General features: G+C 45.2%; 1 protein-coding gene across 1 annotated transcript in view; it reads right to left on the bottom strand.

Moving 5' to 3' along the window:
• Positions 1–7,902: 7,902 nt before the first annotated feature.
• The window catches only part of PTN (pleiotrophin), a 39,863-nt gene continuing 23,224 nt past the window's right edge, over positions 7,903–24,541 (bottom strand). Inside the window, exon 5 of the mRNA XM_075275250.1 lies at positions 7,903–9,151. Within this exon, the coding sequence (XP_075131351.1) occupies positions 9,099–9,151 (53 nt within the window). The 3' untranslated portion in view covers positions 7,903–9,098. The remainder of the gene's footprint in view (positions 9,152–24,541) is intronic.

Genomic DNA, 24,541 nt, shown 5'->3' with positions numbered 1-24,541 from the left:
AATAATAGTGGCATGAAGTGCTCAATAACAACAATGATAATATAGTGCCCAGGGCCGCCGATAGGCCAGTATTACTGGTACTGGCGTCAGGGGCCCGGCCAAAATGAAAACTGGTGTGGGCCCGGTTTTGGCCCGCCACCGTGTGCCGGCCTCCTGGCGCCTGCACCAGTCATTCAGGGCCGGCGTCAGCGCAGAGCATAGTCGGGCAAGTGCCGGGGCCCACAGAGCCTCTTGGGGCCCCCGGCACTTGCCCGCCCCAGCACTTGCCGGTCCCGATTTCAGCTGATCGGCGTCCGTCGGACGCCGATGAGCTGAATACTTACGTGATTAAAGCAGGAGCTGTGACAGCTCAGCTCCTTCTTTAAACGCTGCTGTCCGGCTTCGGCGTCTGTAGGCGCGATGTGATGACGTCATCACATCGCGCCTAAATTATTTCAGTGGCGTGAGAGCGGAGCGGCGGGTGACACGAAGCGATTGAAGAGGTAAGTGAAGGGGCCCATGAAACGGGGGCAAATGAAGGGGAGGGGGGGAACGGCATGGCACTGTGGAAGATGAAGGGGGTGGGGAGAGCATGGCATGACACTGGGATGAAGGGGGGGGGAATGGCATGACACTGGGGCAGATGAAGGGGGGGGAATGGCATGACACTGGGGCAGATGAAGGGGGGGAATGGCATGACACTGGGGCAGATGAAGGGGGGGAATGGCATGACACTGGGGCAGATGTAGGGGGGAGAATGGCATGACACTGGGCAGATGAAGGGGGGGAGAATGGCATGACACTGGGGCAGATGAAGGGGGGGAATGGCATGACACTGGGGCAGATGAAGGGGGGGGAATGGCATGACACTGGGGCAGATGAAGGGGGGGGGATGGCATGACACTGGGGCAGATGAAGGGGGGGGAATGGCATGACACTAGGGCAGATGAAGGGGGGAGAATGGCATGACACTGGGCAGATGAAGGGGGGAGAATAGCATGACACTGGGGCAGATGAAGGGGGGAGAATGGCATGACACTGGGGCAGATGAAGGGGGTGGGGAGAGAATGGCATGACACTGGGGCAGATGAAGTGGGGGGGGAACGGCATGACACTGGGGCAGATGAAGTGGGGGGGGAACGGCATGACAGTGGGGCAGATGAAGGGGGGGAGAATGGCATGACACTGGGGCAGATGAGGGGGGAACGGCATGACAATGGGGCAGAGACGGGGGGACATGAAACTGTGGGCAGTTGAAAGGGGGAGAACAGCATGAAACTGGGGACAGAGATGGAGGGGGGACATGAAACTGGGGGCAGAGGAAGGGTGTATATGAAACTGGGGGAGAGATGGGGGGGTATATAATTTACAGGTGACTGTAGGAGGATTATACTGTGTGGGAGCACATGAAAATGAATGGGCGGAGTCAACAGAAAAGTGGGCGGGGCTAATTTTGTCGTGGGGGGGGGGCAGACACGTAGGCTGTATGGGGCCCCAAAATTCCTGATGGCGGCCCTGATAGTGCCCATATAATAGTACCACACAGTGCCAAATAACAACAATACTATACAGTGCCCAATTATAGTGCCATACAGTGCCCAAGAACAACAATACTACACAGTGTCCAAATAATAGTGCCCAATAACAGCAACACTATGTAATGTCCAAATAATAGTGACATACAGTGTCCAATAATAACAATACTATACAGTGCTCAAATATTAATTCCATAACTAATAGTGCCAGAAAATGTCCAAGAACAGCAATACTATACAGTGCCTAAATAATATCGCCATAAAGTGCCCAATAACAACAGTACTATACAGTGCCCAAATAATAGTGCCATCCAGTGCCCGATAATAACAGCACTATACAGCGCCCAAATAATACTGCCATCCAGTGCCCGATATCAGTACTGGAGGATGTGCTATGTTGTACATCATAAAGATTCTCTTCTTCTTCTTCTTCTTCTTCTGACCATATTATCGATGCCGTTCTATAATTCTTCTGCCAAGTGTGTGATTGCCGCGCGGCACATTGCGGCCCATCTGGCGGTGTCAGGGTCACTGCGCTGAGTGTACGGGGAGTGTTGTGTAGTATACAGATTCTGCTGTCGGTGATATAGAAACATATGTTGGTACGTTTCCTATTTCGACAGAAAAAAAGTGAATTTGGATTCTTTCTTGAAGTCTGACATATTGTATTGTGATGTGAATGAGAGAATGAAATCCACCTGCGCGGCGCGGCGCCTACTACAACGTCTCCTCATGCCTTAGGTAATATCAAGGAGTCCAGGTTAGCTAGCAACCGCATCCGCATCACTTCCTGTCTGGGTGACCGCCATTTCCCTACAGTGTCAGTACAGGGTCATGGGTCACCCCATACAATGTGAACGTATGTGTACAATGTACGGTTGGCTCATCTACTAAGTCGATGGTGGTTGTCCTGACTCTAATGGAGGGGTGGTCATGGCTCCATCATAATAGGCCCACAGCGTCAGACCACCACCCAATGCCATATCTAGGCCCTTTAAGTAGGTTCAGTTACCCTTCGGCCATTATTGTCTTCCCGAGGCCGCTGATGACAGGCCGCGCATGCGCCGGCGCCGGGGACATCGCAGCTTTGTAATGACTCTGTGGTGATACTGTTTAGGTTCAAGACTCATATTGAAATGTACAAAAATAAATATAAATAATCAGGTGTTGCCATGGAAACTGCCGTTGCTAGACTACAGGATCTTATTCGCGTCTTATTAAAGGACGGGTTGACAACTGAGTTTTTAGGGTTCCCAAGTTTTTGGGTGATTTGTACATTCACATTATATTGCTTTTAATGTATTGCGTCCATGTTGTCTGCAGTGGAGTTATATATTCCGGTGGGTTTGGGGTCCGGGGTATATGTAACATAGGTGAGATGATGGTACGGCCCATAAACATGGTGGGAACCAAGTACGTTGAGATCATGTAGGTTCTAGAGGAGGTCCAGGTACATGGAATATAGATGTAGACTGGGAGACGTGATGGAAACATGGTTGGTTGGGTCCATCTAGGTTCTAGTGGAGGTCCAGAAGTATGTGGTAGAGACCTTTAAGACATGGTGGGTTTTAGCTCAAGCTGGGACTATCTAAGATCTACTAGTAGTCTTGAGGGTCCAGATGTATGTGGCATAGAGACTGTGAAGCTACTGATGGCTCATGAAGATGGTGGACACCAGTCCAAGGTGAGTCTAGTGATGACCCAGTATTGTATGTCCATCCTTAACTTACGTCTTGGCTAGACAAGTTCAGGTAACTGTGGTGTGAGATGACCAGCCTTCAAGATATCCTGTCACAAAGGGTTATGATATAGGTATGGCCACCTGGTGGTTGTGGGGTGGTCGTGAATCGTTGCCTGTCAAGGGTTTAACGCATCAGCATTGGTTTCATGAGATATTCGAGTCCTTCACCAAATTCCTTGGATGTTCAGTTGCATATTGGATGACTGTAAGGCCATTATATAACCTACACATGATGAGCACCAAACAAAGTAGCATCCATCTTCAATCTTCATGGGCAAATTAACCATCCCAAGAGGTAGCAACCTGGTAGCATCCCTGATGTGAAGACTAAATACTTGTGCGTGGGACGATACCTACTGCATTACAAACTTTAGGAATGAACAAAGGAGTATTGAGGCGAACTCTAGGAGGCCATGATCTGTGGCATGGAAGGAAGATGTAAGATCAGAGGGCAGTCTGGGATCAAGGTACCACAAGTTTAGAGTCAGAGTCCAGGAACAGGTCAGGGCAGGTGGCACAGGTTCAGAGTCTAGGTATTGGTAAGGACAGGTGGTGTAGGATCAGAGTCAGAGTCCAGGCCCAAGTCAAGGCAGGTTGCACAGATTCGAATTGAGGCATAGGTCAGGGTCCAGACACTAGTCAGGGCAGGCAGCAAAGGTTCAAAATCGCCACTTCTTCTCATATTCGCCACCCATACGTGATATAAATTTGTAGACCCCAGTAGATTTCATCCATGGGGTAGATAGAAGATAGATGGGGCATATACAAAATCATAGAGTCCTATAGCAAAACTCTAAATGGGCTCCAATCCCAAAACTTTTAGAAGAATCTTTATGTAAATGCTAATTTATTAATATAAGTCAGAAGGGGCCAAAGCTTGGTGACACATTGCTCCAAATCCGCTGCTTTATGCAGTGATAGTGTGCCTGCCTTACAGTTACCACTAGGCCAGGAACATGTCAGGGCAGTTGGCACAGGTTCAGAGTCTAGGTATTGGTAAGGGCAAGTGGTGCAAGTTCAGAATCTAGGTATTGGTAAGGGCAGGAGGTGGTGCAGGTTCAGAATCTAGGTATTGGTAAGGGCAGGTGGTGCAGGATCAGAATCAGAGTCCAGGCCCAAGTCAGGGCAGGTAGCAAAGGTTCAGAGCCTAGGTATTGGTAAGAGCAGGTGGTGCAGGATCAGAGTCCAGGTCCAAGTTAGGGCAGGTAGCAAAGGTTCAGAGCCTAGGTATTGGTAAGAGCAGGTGGTGCAGGATCATAGTCAGAGTCCAGGCCCAAGTCAGGGCAGGTAGCACAGGTACAGAGTCTAGGTATTGGTAAGAGCAGGTGGTGCAGGATCAGAGTCAGAGTCCAGGCCCAAGTCAGGGCAGGTGGCAAAGGTTCAGAGCCTAGGTATTGGTAAGAGCAGGTGGTGCAGGATCAGAGTCAGAGTCCAGGCCCAAGTCAGGGCAGGTAACACAGGTTCAGAGTCTAGGTATTGGTAAGAGCAGGTGGTGCAGGATCAGAATCAGAGTCCAGGTCCAAGTTAGGGCAGGTAGCAAAGGTTCAGAGCCTAGGTATTGGTAAGAGCAGGTGGTGCAGGATCAGAGTCAGAGTCCAGGCCCAAGTCAGGGCAGGTAGCACAGGTTCAGAGTCTAGGTATTGGTAAGAGCAGGTGGTGCAGGATCAGAGTCAGAGTCCAGGCCCAAGTCAGGGCAGGTAGCACTGGTTCAGAGCCTAGGTATTGGTAAGGGCAGGTGGTGCAGGATCAGAATCAGAGTCCAGGCCCAAGTCAGGGCAGGTAGCAAAGGTTCAGAGCCTAGGTATTGGTAAGAGCAGGTGGTGCAGGATCAGAGTCAGAGTCCAGGCCCAAGTCAGGGCAGGTAACACAGGTTCAGAGTCTAGGTATTGGTAAGAGCAGGTGGTGCAGGATCAGAATCAGAGTCCAGGTCCAAGTTAGGGCAGGTAGCAAAGGTTCAGAGCCTAGGTATTGGTAAGAGCAGGTGGTGCAGGATCATAGTCAGAGTCCAGGCCCAAGTCAGGGCAGGTAGCACAGGTACAGAGTCTAGGTATTGGTAAGAGCAGGTGGTGCAGGATCAGAGTCAAAGTCCAGGCCCAAGTCAGGGCAGGTAGCACTGGTTCAGAGCCTAGGTATTGGTAAGAGCAGGTGGTGCAGGATCAGAGTCCAGGCCCAAGTCAGGGCAGGTAGCAAAGGTTCAAAATCAAGCAACAGATCCGGGATCATGTATCTTGTAGATAGACTGAATACCGCATACACCTTCATGGGACACAAGGTACCTTGTTGCTCATGTTCCTTCCCATAGGTGAAGGTGCCTTATATATCCAATGGCTCCATAGGAGGAAGAAGGCATAGTCAGGTATGGAGGAGTCGGGAAGGAGGGTAGCAGGGAAGAGTGGCCATGACTGCTGAGAGAACAGAGATCCAACAGGGGTTAGGCAGGCCTGTTCAATGGTGTACGGGGTCTTGCAGAAAGACAGCGCCCCCTGGAATTAAAAAGGAATGTGCATGCAATATATAAGTAGGGGTTGTAATGGTTCTTCAACACATGGAATTGTACATGTTTAATAATAGGGGATTGCTACTTGGGCACTGTATGGTGGTATTATTGGGCAACATAAGGGGCACATTACTAGCCAGCACAAGGCATCGTTCAGATTGCACTTTACACTAAGCTGCCATGTTATCCTCCTATTCCCGTTGCAATATTCGTGATTCTGCTATAATAAGAGCGTTGCATATTTCTGTGCAGAGAACTTCGCCTGTACTTAAACCTAATCTCCCAATATGGCGACCAGTGCACTGCAGTGCACCATGGGAGTTGTAGTCGATCAGCCAGCTGGCAGGCCACAGGTAGCGCACCATCGATTTAAATGGGTACTCTGCATATTAATTGGACGGTGTATTGTGAGCTCCCCCTAGTGGAAATCAATGGGAACTACCTGTGTAAGGAAAGACAAGTCTCCTCTCATCTGATACTACTCTAGGTATATAGGATGTATAGATATATATAATGTGTATACGCCAACATGTCCCTGAAGCCCCCAGAAGACCCAGAAAATCTCCCATAAATACTTATCTCTGCATTATTATCTCTGTCTGTATTAGTTTAGAGGTCTGGTCTGGGGTCTGTATTAGTTTAGGGCTCTGGTCTGGGGTCTGTATTAGTTTAGGGGTCTGGTCTGGGGTCTGTATTAGTTTAGGGGTCTGGTCTGGGGTCTGTATTAGTTTAGGGGTCTGGTCTGGGGTCTGTATTAGTTTAGGGGTCTGGTCTGGGGTTTGTATTAGTTTAGGGGTCTGGTCTGGTGTCTGTATTAGTTTAGGGCTCTGGTCTGGGGTCTGTATTAGTTCAGGGGTCTGGTCTGGGGTCTGTATTAGTTTAGGGGTCTGGTCTGGGGTCTGTATTAGTTTAGGGGTCTGGTCTGGGGTTTGTATTAGTTTAGGGGTCTGGTCTGGTGTCTGTATTAGTTTAGGGCTCTGGTCTGGGGTCTGTATTAGTTTAGGGGTCTGGTCTGGGGTCTGTATTAGTTTAGAGGTCTGGTCTGGGGTCTGTATTAGTTTGGGGTCTGGTCTGGGGTCTGTATTAGTTTAGAGGTCTGGTCTGGGGTCTGTATTAGTTTGGGGGTCTGGTCTGGGGTCTGTATTAGTTTGGGGGTCTGGTCTGGGGACTGTATTAGTTTAGGGGTCTGGTCTGGGGTCTGTATTAGTTTAGGGGTCTGGTCTGGGGTCTGTATTAGTTTAGGGGTCTGATCTGGGGTCTGTATTAGTTTAGGGGTCTGGTCTGGGGTCTGTATTAGTTTAGGGGTCTGGTCTGGGGTCTGTATTAGTTTGGGGTCTGGTCTGGGGTCTGTATTAGTTTAGGGGTCTGGTCTGGGGTCTGTATTAGTTTAGGGGTCTGATCTGGGGTCTGTATTAGTTTAGGGGTCTGATCTGGGGTCTGTATTAGTTTAGGGGTCTGGTCTGGGGTCTGTATTAGTTTAGGGGTCTGATCTGGGGTCTGTATTAGTTTAGGGGTCTGGTCTGGGGTCTGTATTAGTTTAGGGGTCTGGTCTGGGGTCTGTATTAGTTTAGGGGTCTGGTCTGGGGTCTGTATTAGTTTAGGGGTCTGGTCTGGGGTCTGTATTAGTTTGGGGTCTGGTCTGGGGTCTGTATTAGTTTAGGGGTCTGGTCTGGGGTCTGATCTGGGGTCTGTATTAGTTTAGGGGTCTGATCTGGGGTCTGTATTAGTTTAGGGGTCTGGTCTGGGGTCTGTATTAGTTTAGGGGTCTGGTCTGGGGTCTGTATTAGTTTAGGGGTCTGGTCTGGGGTCTGTATTAGTTTAGGGGTCTGGTCTGGGGTCTGTATTAGTTTAGGGGTCTGGTCCGGGGTCTGTATTAGTTTAGGGGTCTGGTCTGGGGTCTGTATTAGTTTAGGAGTCTGGTCTGGGGTCTGTATAAGTTTTGGTGTCTGGTCTGGGGTCTGTATTTATTGGATGCGTATTTCCTGGTAGATTCTGGTCTCTATTGGTTTTTGGGAGGGTCCTGTGCTCCTCTTGGGGGCATGTCCTAATAAATTTATGCTGCACGCTGAGTACGCCCCCTACAGTCTCTCCCTGGTCAGCAGTATGTGTATACGTTTGGATACAGACCTAACAAATAAAGTTTTCACACGTTGTTTTAACCGTTTTATTTCCTTGCAAATATCCCAGGTGTAATAAAACGCATGTACATAAGGATTAGTGGATTAAATGCAGTCCTTGCTCTAGACCATTGACCATTGGATTATACATTGACCTTTAGGGCCCGCTGTCCTCATTACAATGTCGCAGTCCATCATTTGTCATCGGCATCAGCCTCAGAAACCCGCCCCCGCCCATTACCACTTAATCTCATATTCGCCACCCATATAACGTGATATAAATTGGATCCTTGGGGTAGATAGGACATAGATGGGCCATATACAAAATCATAGAGCCCTATAGCAAAATTCAAAATGGGTCCCAATCCCAAAACTTCTAGAAGAATCTTTATGTAAATGCTTATTGAATAATATAAGTCAGAAGGGGCCAAAGCTTGGTGACACATTGCTCCACATCCCCTGCTTTATGCAGTGATAGTGTGCCTGCCTTACAGTTACCACTAGATGGAGCTCACTGCATATACATTAGCACCACCCATGTCATTCATTGGCTGCTGTATAAATCTGTATACAATGAGCTCCCTCTAGTGGCAAACAGAATTATCCTTAAAACAGAAGCGAGTTGGCCCCTCTCTCACCATGGCCCCCCGTGACACAATCTGCCTTTTGTAGGGAATAAATGGTCAATCATAAACTTATGGGAAGAAATCGCATTTTGGATATTATACAGTCCCCCAAAAAAGCTCCCCCATAGGAATGTATTATGCGTGCCCCAGTATGACAGCCATCACTGTCGTTGAAGTTACCGTTGTCTAGCATGGTGGCCACATGACATCTTCCTTGCCGGAGAAGGACTGGTGGCCCGTCTGGTCTACAGTACATACGATGATAACAATATAGACAAGATATAAACACCCCAAGTCTCAGTTATACGCCCCCTAAACCCCAGAGACATTACTAGAAAATGCTACGGCCCCTCCTCCCGCTATGTACACGTCTACGTAACGGTAAATACTTTCTTCTTCGAAGTCGCCTAACACAGTGTTATGGTTTAAAAGAAATCTCGCCCCCTCCACCGAAAACAAGACTACAGAGTACAGAGTACGCGCCCCCCGTCCCTTCCGCTACTACAGGTAGAAAGGTAGATAATTTGTTATGCCGCCTTGCGTCTGGCACCGCTGCCCCCAGATGTTGTCTTCTTGACGGGCTTCCATGTTGGCTCTGCTCGCTCAGTCCACCATCTTGTCCTGCTTCTTCCCTTCCTTTTTCTTCTTTTTAGACTCTGAGGGAAAGAAAAAATTGGGCAAGTTAGTAAAGTGGACAAATCCTGAAATAGGGGGACACATCTAAACTGGGAGTGTCAGACTGAGGGTCTTTGGGTCCACCAAATAAATGACCATAATAGACCATACCACCCTTCAAATTTGGGTTTCTTCTACTGGACCCTTATTGTGGTAGAGCCTGGGCCCTCCGGGGGATCTTCTGGTTCTCTGGAGGTACCAAGAGGAGGCACATGGGGGGGGGGGCGCTTATAGTGCCATAGGATGAGGGGGCTTTAGCTAGTACAACAAGTTTAGGGTTAGGGGTATCACAAGTTCATACCATCTAGCTAAGAAACGAGGGTGTCATTTTAGGGGCCCCGGCTTCAAACTGAGACCTTTTCTAAGACCTTTCACTCTTGTGAGCCTAATTTGGGGATTTTAATCTATTCTATTGGTGGTCTAGTGTAGTAAGGGGGTTAATATCAGAATCCCTGGTGGTTTAGAGCGGTAAGGGATTAGTTTTAGTATCCCTGGTGGCCTAGGGCTATAAAAGGTCAGATGGTTTTAAGGAGTTACTATCAGGATTCCTGGTGGTCCAGGGCTTTAAGAAGTTATTATCAATGTTCCTGATGGTTTAGGGCTTTGGGGGGAGTGGGGGTAATCTCATTACCCCCGGTGGTCTGTGATAGTAAAGGGTTAATATCATCATCTTTGGTTGTCTATGGTAGTAATGGGTTAATACTAGTATTTTTGGTGACTGAGGCCAGGAATTGGGTTAATAACAGGATCCCTGGTGATCTAGAGCAGTAAGGGGGTCTATGTCAGTGTGGTCTATGGCAGTACATGGTTAATGGGGTCCACAGGCATTAGAAGCTAATGTTACCATCCTTGTCTAGGGATGTAAGGGGTCAATATCAGCAAACCTGTGGTCAATGGCAGTAAACGGTTAATATAAGCCTCCCTGGTGGTTTAGGATAGTAAGGGATTAAAATGCTCCAGGGGGCCCCCTGGCAGTGAATTTCCCTCTAACACAATATCCAATAGAATACGGTAGCTTGGACCTTGTAGGGACCATAATACAGCCCTTCCCCTCCTGAAGAAGCCTACAATATTTAGAATAGCTTTGCCCTTTAGCTCTAGGCGAGTGTCAGTCTTTACTGTAATTGTGGCATTATATTCGTAAGTCAGAAAGCTAAGACTACACATGGTGCTGCATTGCATGGAGTTGTAGGGGGTCTTTATATAGGACAAGTAGAGAGTGATATGTATTATAGAGCTGAAAAATGTCATACCAGAAATTTCCAGCTGGAAGTGGTTGCGGCAGGTAAGCGCATGCATTATACAGCCCAGTGGGAGCATTAATGCAGCCGGGCAGCGTTGGTCACGTTTTTACCAGAGAACATAATAAATATGTATTTCCTGACTCGCTGTGTGGCCCCCATAGTGTTAGATGACAGGTGGGCAATGAAGGGGACGCCATTAATTCTGCCTGTTTTCAGCGAGCCATCGACTGTGACCGTGTGAAGTGTACAAGAGCCCAGAGAGAGCGAAGGCGTCAGATCACAAAGAGAAATCCAGGGCCTTTAACGGGAAGGACCCGCTCTGAATTCAAGATGTTGTGTCACTCATCATTGCCATGCTGTGCAAGGAAGAAAGCAGCGGGCGGCCACTGGAGGAGGCAGGTCACGGCTCAAGACGCCGGAGGAGGCCACGCTCAGATCTGCCCCCCTTCACTGGGTTTATTTACTCTATTTTCTGCTTTCCATGTTGGTTATGGTTTTATTGCTTTCTATATTTGTGGCATTTCTTTATTTCCCATCAATACATGTTTGGCCAACAGCTATTCCTCCTGACCTCCTCCTATACACATGCATACTTGGCTGCGTGGAGAGAGGGAGTAAGGTTCCTGTTGTGGTGGCCTATCTCCTGTGAGAACAAAGGATTGGGAATGTTGATGTTTGGCATCACCATATTAAATTAATATGAAGTGGTTTATATGAGCACTAATGGTAAGGGACGGGAGGAAGTAAAGGTACAGAAGAGCAGGCAACCAGAGGGAATGGAAGGGCAAGAGTGGATGTAAGCAAATAAGAAGATGAGAAATAAATATAAGGAAGAGGAAGAAGAGTATAGGTAAGGAAAAAGAGGGGTAGGTACATGAGGAGGAGGCTAGGAGAGGTCAGGGAGTAAAGGTGGAGAAGGACAGGGAAGCAGAGGGAATGAAAGGAGAAAACTAGATAGGAAATAGATGTAAGGAAAATGAAGAAGAGTATAAGTAAGGAAAATGGATAATGTGGAGAAAAGATGGATAGATGGTAAAGGAAGGAGAAGCCTAGGAGAGGGGTGGAAGTAAAGGTAGAGAGAAACAGGAGCAGGAGGAATGGAAGGAGAAAAATGGATGGGAGCAAAGAAAAGGGAAATAAATCTAAGAAAAAGAAAAAAGTATAGTTAGGGAATGTAGAGAGAAGTGAGAGACGAGGTATAGATGGGAAGAGAAGGATTAATACATGGTGTGAAGTCTAGGAGAGGTCAGGGAGTAAAGGTGGAGAAGGACAGGAAAGTAGTGGGAATGAAAGGAGAAAACTAGAAGGGAGAACAGAAAGGAGGATAGGAAATAGATGTAAGGAAAATGAAGAAGAGTATAATTAAGGGAAATGGATAATGTGGAGAAAAGATGGGTAGATGGTAAAGGAAAGAGAAGCCTAGGAGAGGGGTGGGAGTAAAGGTAGAGAAGGACAGGGAAGGGACTGGAAGGAAACAAAGAAAAGATGATGGGAAATGTAAGAAAGTGGAGAGTATATGTACTGTATGTAAACTGGATGGGGAGAGGAGAAGACGGTAAGTAAAGTATAGATATATAGTGAGAAGGCTAGGAGAGGGGTGTGAGTAAAGGTGGAGAAGGACAGGAAAGTAGTGGGAATGAAAGGAGAAAGCTAAAAGGGAGAACAGAAAGGAGGATAGGAAATAGATGTAAGGAAAATGAAGGACAGTATAAGTAAGGAAAATGGATAATGTGGAGAAAAGATGGGTGGATGGTAAAGGAAAGAGAAGTAGGGTAGACACATGGGGCCCAGTCTAAGAGAAGGGTGGGAGTAAAGGTGTAGAGCAAAAGTGAAGCAGAGGGAATGGAAGGAAAAGAATGGATGGGAACAAAGATAAGATGATGGAAAACAAATGTAAGGAAGAAGGAGTGGAGATAACGACTGAAGCTCAAGGGCAGAAAAAAGGAGTAGATGGGAAGGAAAGGGTAGGCACATGGGGCTCAGTCTAAGAGAAGGGTGGAGTAAAGGTGTAGAGGGAATGGAAGGAAAAGAGTGGATGGGAACAAAGATAAGATGATGGAAAACAAATGTAAGGAGGAAATAGAAGTATAAGTAGGGAATGTAGATAGAGGGGAGAAAAGAGGATGGGAGGGGAAGCATATATGTAGGGAAAAGTATAGGAGACGGGTGGGAGTAAAGGTGGAGAAGGACAGGGAAGCGGAGGGGGGGGGGAATGAAAGGAAAACCGTGTATGGAAATAAATGTAAGGAAAAAGAAGGCATATAGTTGTATAGTGGAGATGAAAGAAATAGGTTGGAAGAAAAGGCTAGATACCCCGGGGGAAGTCTAGGTGTGGGGTGGGAGTAAAGGTAGAGAAGAACAGAGAGGCATAGGGAATAGAAAGAGGAGACCATACTCTGAGACAATGCTCTGTGAGCTTTGCTTTGCTACAATGGATCAGTCACAGATCGTTATCTGATGTGCCCCCCCATGTTATACTCCCGTTTCCTTGCGATACCGTATTATACTATTACATCGGTGAATTACTTTTCGGCTTCTTGTTATGCTCTCCATGGAAGCGTTAGATCCTCTGCTTTTTGTTTTTCGCTCCCGTCACCCACCTCCACCCAGCCTCATTTGATTGTCAGGCTTTCAATTACAAAACCACTTAAATTTCATGAAATGTTGCGATCCCCGTGTAGCGGCAATGCCTCCAGATCGCTGCCTAAAATAATCTCCTGTCATTACCAGGTGCATAGCTGAGCGGCGCAGATTTTTCACATTACAGCCGGGCGCCTGCCAACCTCGATTCAGCGACTTCTCCATCTTCTTCGCTCCACAATAAGCCATTGTCTTATTCCTGGACATATTACAGGGCATCTACACAAAACTTATTTCACCCCCCACCCCTCTCCCCGCAACCCCCCCTTGTCGTACCAGGGTACGAATAATGCATCTCATTCCCTGCACACATCAAAGGTGACCCCATGGGGGTCCGTGAATTCTTTACAGTCCCTGGCTTCATGTGGAAACAAGAAACCACAATGGTTCTGGGTCAATGGCGCTGTATAACAGGTGGGCTCCGGGATAAGATGGGGGGCGGGGGGTTGATTGGGTGCCAATGCTCTAATGCAAAGACGACAGATCTATATGACAAAAGGACTGTTCTCCGGGATTGGGCCGGCGCCAACTGTAGAATTTAATTATAGAAGTGATTCCGGCCGTACATGAGCGGCACAGATCGCAGCGTACAGAGGTGACTGTATACTCACAGTGCGCCATTGTTAGCCACACTGCACATTGGATGTATTGGACAAGTCAATGGGAATTTGGCTACAAATATCAGGCTAAGGGCAGGGGGCTCGCTCTCGGGGGGTGATGAGGTAGTAGCTGCTCCCTGACCTGGTACCTGAACACATCCAAAGGACACCTTGTCACACTGGAAGAGTCCACTATAAATGGCACAGTGTGGTACCCGCCAAGCCAATACAGATATGCAATGACCTCCCCCTAGTGGCAGCTGGTTCTATGGCTGTAGTGCTTGAAGGACAAGGTGGACACTGCAATGAGAAGGTTTGTTGCCATTGCTTATAAGGGGGAGCCCTGCAGGAACTCATCATAAGGGGGCTTTCTCCTGGGGAATTCTTCTAACACTGTGTATAATAGGGCACTTTACTGTCACTGTATATAATGGGGCACTCTTACAGTACTGTATATAATGGGGCACTCTTACAGTTCTGTATATAATGGGGCACTCTTACAGTTCTGTATATAATGGGGCACTCTTACAGTCCTGTATATAATGGGGCACTCTTACAGTCCTGTATATAATGGGGCACTCTTACAGTTCTGTATATAATGGGGCACTCTTACAGTCCTGTATATAATGGGGCACTCTTACAGTCCTGTATATAATAGGCCACTCTTACAGTACTGTATATAATGGGGCACTCTTACAATACTGTATATAATGGGGCACTCTTACAGTCCTGTATATAATGGGGCACTCTTACAGTCCTGTATATAATAGGCCACTCTTACAGTCCTGTATATAATGGGGCACGCTTACAGTCCTGTATATAATGGGACACTCTTACAGTCCTGTATATAATGAGGCATTCTTACAGCCCTGTATATAATGGGGCACTCTTACAGTCCTGTATATAATGGGGCACTCTTACAGTACTGTATATAATGGGGCACTCTTACAGTACTGTATATAATGGGGCACTCTTACAGTCCTGTATATAATAGGCCACTCTTACAGTCCTGTATATAATGGGGCACTCTTACAGTACTGTATATAATGGGGCACTCTCACAGTACTGTATATAATGGGGCACTCTTACAGTACTGTATATAATGGGGCACTCTTACAATACTGTATATAATGGGGCACTCTTACAGTACTGTGTATAATGGGGCACTCTTACAATACTGTATATAATAGGGCACTCTTAAAGTCCTGTATATAATGGAGCACTCTTACAGTACTGTATATAATGGGGCACTCTTACAGTCCTGTATATAATAGGCCACTCTTACAGTCCTGTATATAATGGGGCACTCTTACAGTACTTTATATAATGGGGCACTCTTACAGTCCTGTATATAATGGGGCACTCTTACAGTCCTGTATACAATGGGGCACTCTTACAATACTGTATCTAATGGGACACTCTTACAGTCCTGTATGTAATGGAGCACTATTACAGTCCTGTATATAATGGGGCATTCTTACAATACTGTATATAATGGGGCACTCTTACAGTACTGTATATAATGGGGCACTCTTACAGTACTGTATATAATGGGGCACTCTTACAGTCCTGTATATAATGGGGCACTCTTATAGTGCTGTATACAATAGGGCACTCTTACAGTACTGTATATAATGGGGCACTCTTACAGTCCTGTATATAATGGGGCACTCTTACAATACCGTATATAATGGGGCACTCTTACAGTCATGTATATAATAGGCCACTCTTACAGTCCTGTATATAATGGGGCACTCTTGCAGTACTGTATATAATGGGTCACTCTTACAGTACTGTATATAATGGGGAACTCTTACAGTACTGTATATAATGGGGCACTCTTACAGTACTGTATATAATGGGGCACTCTTACAGTGCTGTATATAATGGGGCATTCTTACAATACTGTATATAATGGGGCACTCTTACAGTCCTGTATATAATGGGGCACTCTTACAGTCCTGTATATAATGGGGCACTCTTACAGTACTGTATATAATGGGGCACTCTTACAGTACTGTATATAATGGGGCACTCTTACTGTACTGTATATAATGAGGCACTCTTACAGTCCTGTGTATAATGAGGCACTCTTACAGTCCTGTATATAATGGGGCACTCTTACAGTACTGTATATAATGGGACACTCTTACAGTCCTGTATATAATAGGCCACTCTTACAGTCCTGTATATAATGGGGCACTCTTACAGTACTGTATATAATGGGGCACTCTTACTGTACTGTATATAATGGGGCACTCTTACAGTACTGTATATAATGGGGCACTCTTACAGTACTGTATATAATGGGGCACTCTTACAATACTGTATATAATGGGGCACTCTTACAGTACTGTATATAATGGGGCACTCTTACAATACTGTATATAATAGGGCACTCTTACAGTCCTGTATATAATGGAGCACTCTTACAGTACTGTATATAATGGGGCACTCTTACAGTACTGTATATAATGGGGCACTCTTACAGTACTGTATATAATGGGGCACTCTTACAGTCCTGTATATAATGGGGCACTCTTACAGTGCTGTATATAATGTGGCACTCTTACAGTACTGTATATAATGGGGCACTCTTACAGTCCTGTATATAGTGTGGCACTCTTTCAGCCCTTTATATAATGGGGCACTCTTTCAGTCCTGTATATAATGGGGCACTCTTACAGTACTGTATATAATGGGACACTCTTACAGTACTGTATATAATGGAGTACTCTTACAGTCTTGTATATAATGGGGCACTCTTACAGTCCTGTATATAATGGGGCACTCTTACTGTGCTGTATACAATAGGGCACTCTTACAGTACTGTATATAATGGGGCACTCTTGCAGTCCTGTATATAATAGGCCACTCTTACAGTCCTGTATATAATGGGGCACTCTTACAATACTTTATATAATGGGGCACTCTTACAATACTGTATATAATGGGGCACTCTTACAGTCCTATATATAATAGGGCATTCTTACAGTCCTGTATATAATGGGGCACTCTTACAGTCCTGTATACAATGGGGCACTCTTACAATACTGTATATAATGGGGCACTCTTACAGTCCTGTATGTAATGGAGCACTCTTACAGTCCTGTATATAATGGGGCACTCTTACAGTCCTGTATATAATGGGGCACTCTTACAATACTGTATATAATGGGGCACTCTTACAGTCCTGTATATAATAGGCCACTCTTACAGTCCTGTATATAATGGGGCACTCTTACAATACTGTATATAATAGGTCACTCTTACAGTCCTGTATATAATGGGGCACTCTTACAGTCCTGTATATAATGGGGCATTCTTACAATACTGTATAAAATGGGGCACTCTTACAGTCCTGTATATAATGGGGCACTCTTTCAGTCCTGTATATAATGGGGCACTCTTACAGTCCTGTGTATAATGGGGCACTCTTACAGTCCTGTATATAATGGGGCACTCTTACAGTCCTGTGTATAATGAGGCACTCTTACAGTACTGTATATAATGGGGCACTCTTACAATACTGTATATAATGGGGCACTCTTACAATACTGTATATAATGGGGCACTCTTACAGTCCTGTATATAATAGGCCACTCTTACAGTCCTGTATATAATGGGGCACTCTTACAGTCCTGTATATAATGGGGCACTCTTACAATACTGTATATAATAGGCCACTCTTACAGTCCTGTATATAATGGGGCACTCTTACAATACTTTATATAATGGGGCACTCTTACAATACTGTATATAATGGGGCACTCTTACAGTCCTATATATAATAGGGCATTCTTACAGTCCTGTATATAATGGGGCACTCTTACAGTCCTGTATACAATGGGGCACTCTTACAATACTGTATATAATGGGGCACTCTTACAGTCCTGTATGTAATGGAGCACTCTTACAGTCCTGTATATAATGGGGCACTCTTACAGTCCTGTATATAATGGGGCACTCTTACAATACTGTATATAATGGGGCACTCTTACAGTCCTGTATATAATAGGCCACTCTTACAGTCCTGTATATAATGGGGCACTCTTACAATACTGTATATAATAGGTCACTCTTACAGTCCTGTATATAATGGGGCACTCTTACAGTCCTGTATATAATGGGGCATTCTTACAATACTGTATAAAATGGGGCACTCTTACAGTCCTGTATATAATGGGGCACTCTTTCAGTCCTGTATATAATGGGGCACTCTTACAGTCCTGTGTATAATGGGGCACTCTTACAGTCCTGTATATAATGGGGCACTCTTACAGTCCTGTGTATAATGAGGCACTCTTACAGTACTGTATATAATGGGGCACTCTTACAATACTGTATATAATGGGGCACTCTTACAATACTGTATATAATGGGGCACTCTTACAGTCCTGTATATAATAGGCCACTCTTACAGTCCTGTATATAATGGGGCACTCTTACAGTCCTGTATATAATGGGGCACTCTTACAATACTGTATATAATAGGCCACTCTTACAGTCCTGTATATAATGGGGCACTCTTACAATACTTTATATAATGGGGCACTCTTACAATACTGTATATAATGGGGCACTCTTACAGTCCTATATATAATAGGGCATTCTTACAGTCCTGTATATAATGGGGCACTCTTACAGTCCTGTATACAATGGGGCACTCTTACAATACTGTATATAATGGGGCACTCTTACAGTCCTGTATGTAATGGAGCACTCTTACAGTCCTGTATATAATGGGGCACTCTTACAGTCCTGTATATAATGGGGCACTCTTACAATACTGTATATAATGGGGCACTCTTACAGTCCTGTATATAATAGGCCACTCTTACAGTCCTGTATATAATGGGGCACTCTTACAATACTGTATATAATAGGTCACTCTTACAGTCCTGTATATAATGGGGCACTCTTACAGTCCTGTATATAATGGGGCATTCTTACAATACTGTATAAAATGGGGCACTCTTACAGTCCTGTATATAATGGGGCACTCTTTCAGTCCTGTATATAATGGGGCACTCTTACAGTCCTGTGTATAATGGGGCACTCTTACAGTCCTGTATATAATGGGGCACTCTTACAGTCCTGTGTATAATGAGGCACTCTTACAGTACTGTATATAATGGGGCACTCTTACAATACTGTATATAATGGGGCACTCTTACAATACTGTATATAATGGGGCACTCTTACAGTCCTGTATATAATGGGGCACTCTTACAATACTGTATATAATGGGGCACTCTTACAATACTGTATATAATGGGGCACTCTTACAGTCCTGTATATAATAGGCCACTCTTACAGTCCTGTATATAATGGGGCACTCTTACAGTCCTGTATATAATGGGGCACTCTTACAATACTGTATATAATAGGTCACTCTTACAGTCCTGTATATAATGGGGCACTCTTACAGTCCTGTATATAATGGGGCACTCTTACAGTCCTGTGTATAATGGGGCACTCTTACAGTGCTGTATATAATGGGGCACTCTTACAGTCCTGTGTATAATGAGGCACTCTTACAGTCCTGTATATAATGGGGCATTCTTACAATACTGTATATAATGGGGCACTCTTACAATACTGTATATAATGGAGCACTCTTACAGTCCTGTATATAATGGGGCACTCTTACAGTCCTGTATATAATGGGGCACTCTTACAGTCCTATATATAATGGGGCACTCTTACAGTCCTGTATATAATGGGGCACTCTTACAGTCCTGTATATAATGGGGCACTCTTACAGTCCTGTATATAATGGGGCACTCTTACAGTCCTATATATAATGGGGCACTCTTACAGTCCTATATATAATGGGGCACTCTTCTGTCACTGTTTACAATGTGACACTCTTATAGTGCTATGTCTATACACGTATTATGCTGACAGTGTATATAGCGGCACATTGGGGGTTGTTATGGGGCGTGGCATTTGTGCATGGGCGGGGTTACGTAGAAAATAATTTTACACAATTTTAAGTAAAAGTCTCTGAATCTCTGAATAATTCTTATTTGTAGGCAAATTTGGGGGAGTTATAAATAAGAGATTTTGACGGTGTTTTTTGGGTCACATGTCTAACCCTCTAAACCCACAAGGTTTCCTCGCCCGATTCTTCTCCCGCCCTCCCCTTGTGTAGAAGCCATCTGGCCTGACCGGGGGAATAATAGCAGCCATTGTGGCCGGCCTATGAGATGAACGTTATGGAAATGCTGTCTGCTCCGCTCCCCTGGGCTCCCTTGTAGCAGCCGCTCTGCTGATCCTATCTTGTACATTAGGGCCTTGAGATCGGTCAGTCTCCATAAAGAGTCTTATCTATCTCCTCCAACATACGCAACGGGCAAGCAGCGGTGCCTGTCCAAGAACCAGACCAAATATAATATCAGACATTTACCTTTTAGGAGATTTCAGGTGGTTTATGGCTATTTGTTTCAGTTTACTGTGCAAAAACTGAATGAAAACAGAAAAAACAAGTAATGGATCTGTCAACAGCAGCTTGTTGATGGATTCCAGGTGGAAATGGGAGGTTTATTGCTATGTTAAATAGGCCAGATTTTTTTTTAGATAGATTTTGGGAAGTAAACTTTAAAGCCTGTTCACTCCTATACCCCCCTGTGCAAGTAAACTTAATGAAAACATAAAAAAACAAGTATCTGATCCGTCAACAGCAGCATGCTGATTGTTTTCAGGCACAAATATGATTTTTTTTTTTTTCTTATAAGTCAATTTAAAATAAAGCTTTGGTTTAACCCTTTAAGGAGCCACCATTTTGTTCTGTTTGTAACACAAGATCCAGGCAGTAATAGTCCTTCTATTTTGTATCACTTTGCCGGTGAGGTCTTGTTTTTTTGTGCTTTGAGCTCAGTTTTTATGGCACCATTTTGGTGTACATCTATAATACAGGTTTTACTCATACTTTATTGTCCAGGTTGTTATAACAAAGGCGATACTATAATAACATAACTGGAATAACTATTATTTTTTGTGTGAGGTCTTGTTTTTTGTGCTTTGAGCTCAGTTTTTATGGCATCGTTTTGGGGTACATATAACACAGGTTTAAATCATACTGTATTATACAGGTTGTTACGACGATGACGATACTATAATAACCTCATAGTAATAACTTTTATCTTTTGTTGATTTAGCTATGTGGGGTCTTGTTTTTTGTGTTTCGAGCTGTGTTTTTTAATGGCACCATTTCAAGGTGAATATAGAATGCCGCTTTTAATCTTACTTTATTATACAGGTTGTTAAGACTATGTTAATATAATAATAGAATTTTTTTTTCATGTTATATTTTTTTTCCGTTTTATAACTTATTTTTAACATTGACTCTATTGTTATGTCTTCTGTGAACCTATCGCCACTCCTGACGTGTCAGTTTTACTATATACCATAATTTCTATACTAATCTATAGTATCTTCTACAACCTCACAATGATGGAGTGTCAGTTCATGCGCAATCCCTCTGTTACTCCTCCTGAAAATCTCTTACTATGCTGAGAACGAGGTGTTACCATATTATGTCAGTACATAGGTAAACATCCTGTAGACAAGGGGATACAGAGGTAAAAAAAAATATGCACAGAGGACGTGTGAACAGAGTCTAATGTGGAATTGCACCGAACGTAGAACCTTCTCCGGTCTATGGCATCTCTTCGGCTTACATCCATTATTACCGCCCTCTACACCCTGATCCTGGGAGATGAGCTCCGACACGGCTCCGGCTCCACAATCTCCTCCATTGCTGCGGATTTCTCCCTGTGACACAATGACAGGCGCTGGCAGCGAGCGACTCTGAGACCGGAGCAATTATCCCGAGTTTCTGCATTAAACATTGTGATTTGCTAATACGGCTTTAAGCCCCAGATAAATCCTCACTCGCCCTCCCTCCTGTCAAATTTCTTAAAGGCATAGGCCATGCTATATTATCCAAACACTGTATGGCGGTATTATTATCTGAGCACTGTATGGCGGTATTATTATCTGAGCACTGTATAGCGGTATTATTATCCAAACACTGTATGGCGGTATTATTATCTGAGCACTGTATAGCGGTATTATTATCTGAGCACTGTATGGCGGTATTATTATCTGAGCACTGTATGGCGGTATTATTATCTGAGCACTGTATAGCGGTATTATTATCTGAGCACTGTATGGCGGTATTATTATCTGAGCACTGTATAGCGGTATTATTATCTGAGCACTGTATGGCGGTATTATTATCTGAGCACTGTATAGCGGTATTATTATCTGAACACTGTATGGCGGTATTATTATCTGAGCACTGTATGGCGGTATTATTATCTGAGCACTGTATGGCGGTATTTACTTAGGCATTATGCTGCTACTTAAGCACTGTATGCCACTATATTTTTCCAACTTATGATATCTGCACTATATTGTATTAGTATTCAGGCAATTATATGGAAGTTTTTATTTGGCCATTATATGGTGCTGTTATCTTGGCACATATATAAGTTCCTGATTATTATTATACACTATAGGTTATCTGAACACTGTATGGCAGTATTTACTTAGACATTGTGTGGGGCTGCTACTTAAGCACTGTACATATTATATAGCATTGGTATTTAGGCAATTATATGAAGGTTTTCATTTAGCCATTATATGGCGCCATTATTTTGGCACTATACATAATATTCAGGTTTTTAGACAGTATATGATGTGCTTACCTGTGCACTATATGGCGATATTTACTTAGGCATTGTGCGGTGCTGCTACTCAAGCACTGTGTAGCATGTTATTTTTGCAGTGTATGGTGGCGGCACTATGTAGCAATGGATGGCAATGGATTTGGTGGCGGGCCAGGTAGGGGGTATTCTGTGATGGGCATCTCTACAAAATACCCTATGGAGAGCAAGGGGTCACATACTTCTCTGCTACCTCTTCCTCAATATGTCTGTATCACTGGCATAAGCCCCCAGTATTTGGCAGGGCCCAGGGCATTCCCATTACTGGGTGCCAAGGCGATGTCTATTCACACTGGTAATGGTGATAAACACTGGGGACAATGGATGTCTGACATGTAGATACAAGAGCGGTATGAAAAGGAGCGGAGCTAGGGGAGTCCGACCGGTCAGTCCAGACTATCAGGAAGACTTCTCTGTATGGCTGTCTCTTACTTAAACGTTTTCTTCCCCAGACATCTTGTAAGACATTTAAGGACACATCGATAGATGGAAGTAATGGCACAATTCTGTCTGTCTGCATTCACCACTAGGGGGAGCTCAGGAGGGGATATTCCCATCAAGAAGTGCTGCAGCAGCCTGTAGATGATAGTGCCCCATAACAGTGCCAATAACAATGCCCCATAGCGGTACCATAACAATGCCCCGTAGCGGTGCCAGTAACAATGCCCCATAGGTGTGCCATAACAATGCCCCCCATAACAGTGCCAGCGGTGCCAGTAACACTATCCATGTAACAGCTACCATAACTATTCCCCATAACAGTGCCAATAACAATGCCCCATAGTGGTGCCAGTAACAATACCCCTTTAACAGATGCCAATAACAATGCCCCATAGCGGTGCCAGTAACAATGCCCCATATTGTACCAGTAGTGCCCACACAGTACGGGGGCCCTTTAACAAACACCACCACACTGCATCACTGCACTGCCAGCCAAAGTGTCCCCATAAGTGCCAACCATGTCTCCATATGCCTCAGTACCCCAAATATAATGCTGCCAAAAATCTCAAGCCCTAGGGCTCCTTTGGGTGCCCAACAAATGCAGTCACCTGTCCGCCCAAATATTAGAGTGATCCCCAACAATACCAGCACCATGGAGCCTATAATTGCCAGAATGTTACCACTCCAGCCTTGTTGAAATGCGCTGAAGATCATACCAGGTCAGATTGACAAGAGGGCACTGAGGCACGTCTGAGTATGCCGGCAGGGTGGGGTACCCCTTTAAATGACAAGATAATTCTGCATTTTGCACTCCTATGTTGCTCCTCCTGGAAATGGATGTTTTCATTTCTCTTTTGAATAGGATATCCTCCAGTACAGGATTGTGTCAGACTGTATCAGAATCCAATCTACTAACTGGTAACACACATTTCATACATTGCCAGGAGGAATAACAGAGGAACTGCGCAGCTTCCAGTCCTACAGGAACAGCTATAATAATAATCAGACCCGTCCTCTTCATACAGACAACTGAACTTGGTAATACTCCGCTGTGTGCCAGCCTGAAATGGGTTTAATCTCTTCTCCCCGACCCCCGATGTCACAGCAGGAACCCGCCAGGCCTCAGGGGCAGAGACAGGAGGTGCACAGAGGAGTTCATTACACACCGAAGTCAGATCGATGGCAGAGAAAATGAGATTGTCTGCGGAGTGCGGCAGGAGCCGACGTGAGAGCCAACACGGGTCACAGCGCCATAGTCAGGACTGTCTGCCGGGACCACCGAGACCTCCCCAATATGAGGAAGGAAGGAAGGAGGGAAGGAAGGAAGGAGGGAAGGAAGGAAGGAAGGAGGGAAGGAGGGAAGGAAGGAAGGAGGGAAGGAAGGAAGGAGGGAAGGAGGGAAGGAAGGAAGGAAGGAAGGAGGGAAAGAAGGAAGGAGGGAAGGAGGGAAGGAAGGAGGGAAGGAGGGAAGGAAGGAAGGAAGGAAGGAAGGAAGGAGGGAAGGAAGGAAGGAAGGAGGGAAGGAAGGAAGGAGGGAAGGAAGGAGGGAAGGAAGGAAGGAAGGAGGGAAGGAAGGAAGGAGGGAAGGAAGGAAGGAGGGAAGGAAGGAAGGAAGGAAGGAAGGAAGGAAGGAGGGAAGGAAGGAGGGAAGGAGGGAAGGAAGGAAGGAGGGAAGGAAGGAGGGAAGGAGGGAAGGAAGGAAGGAGGGAAGG

The sequence above is a fragment of the Leptodactylus fuscus genome, chromosome 5, assembly GCF_031893055.1.
Source record: "Leptodactylus fuscus isolate aLepFus1 chromosome 5, aLepFus1.hap2, whole genome shotgun sequence".
Lineage (NCBI taxonomy): Eukaryota > Metazoa > Chordata > Amphibia > Anura > Leptodactylidae > Leptodactylus > Leptodactylus fuscus.
Note: the sequence above shows the minus strand (reverse complement) of the source record. Positions and strands in the feature narration are given on the sequence as shown.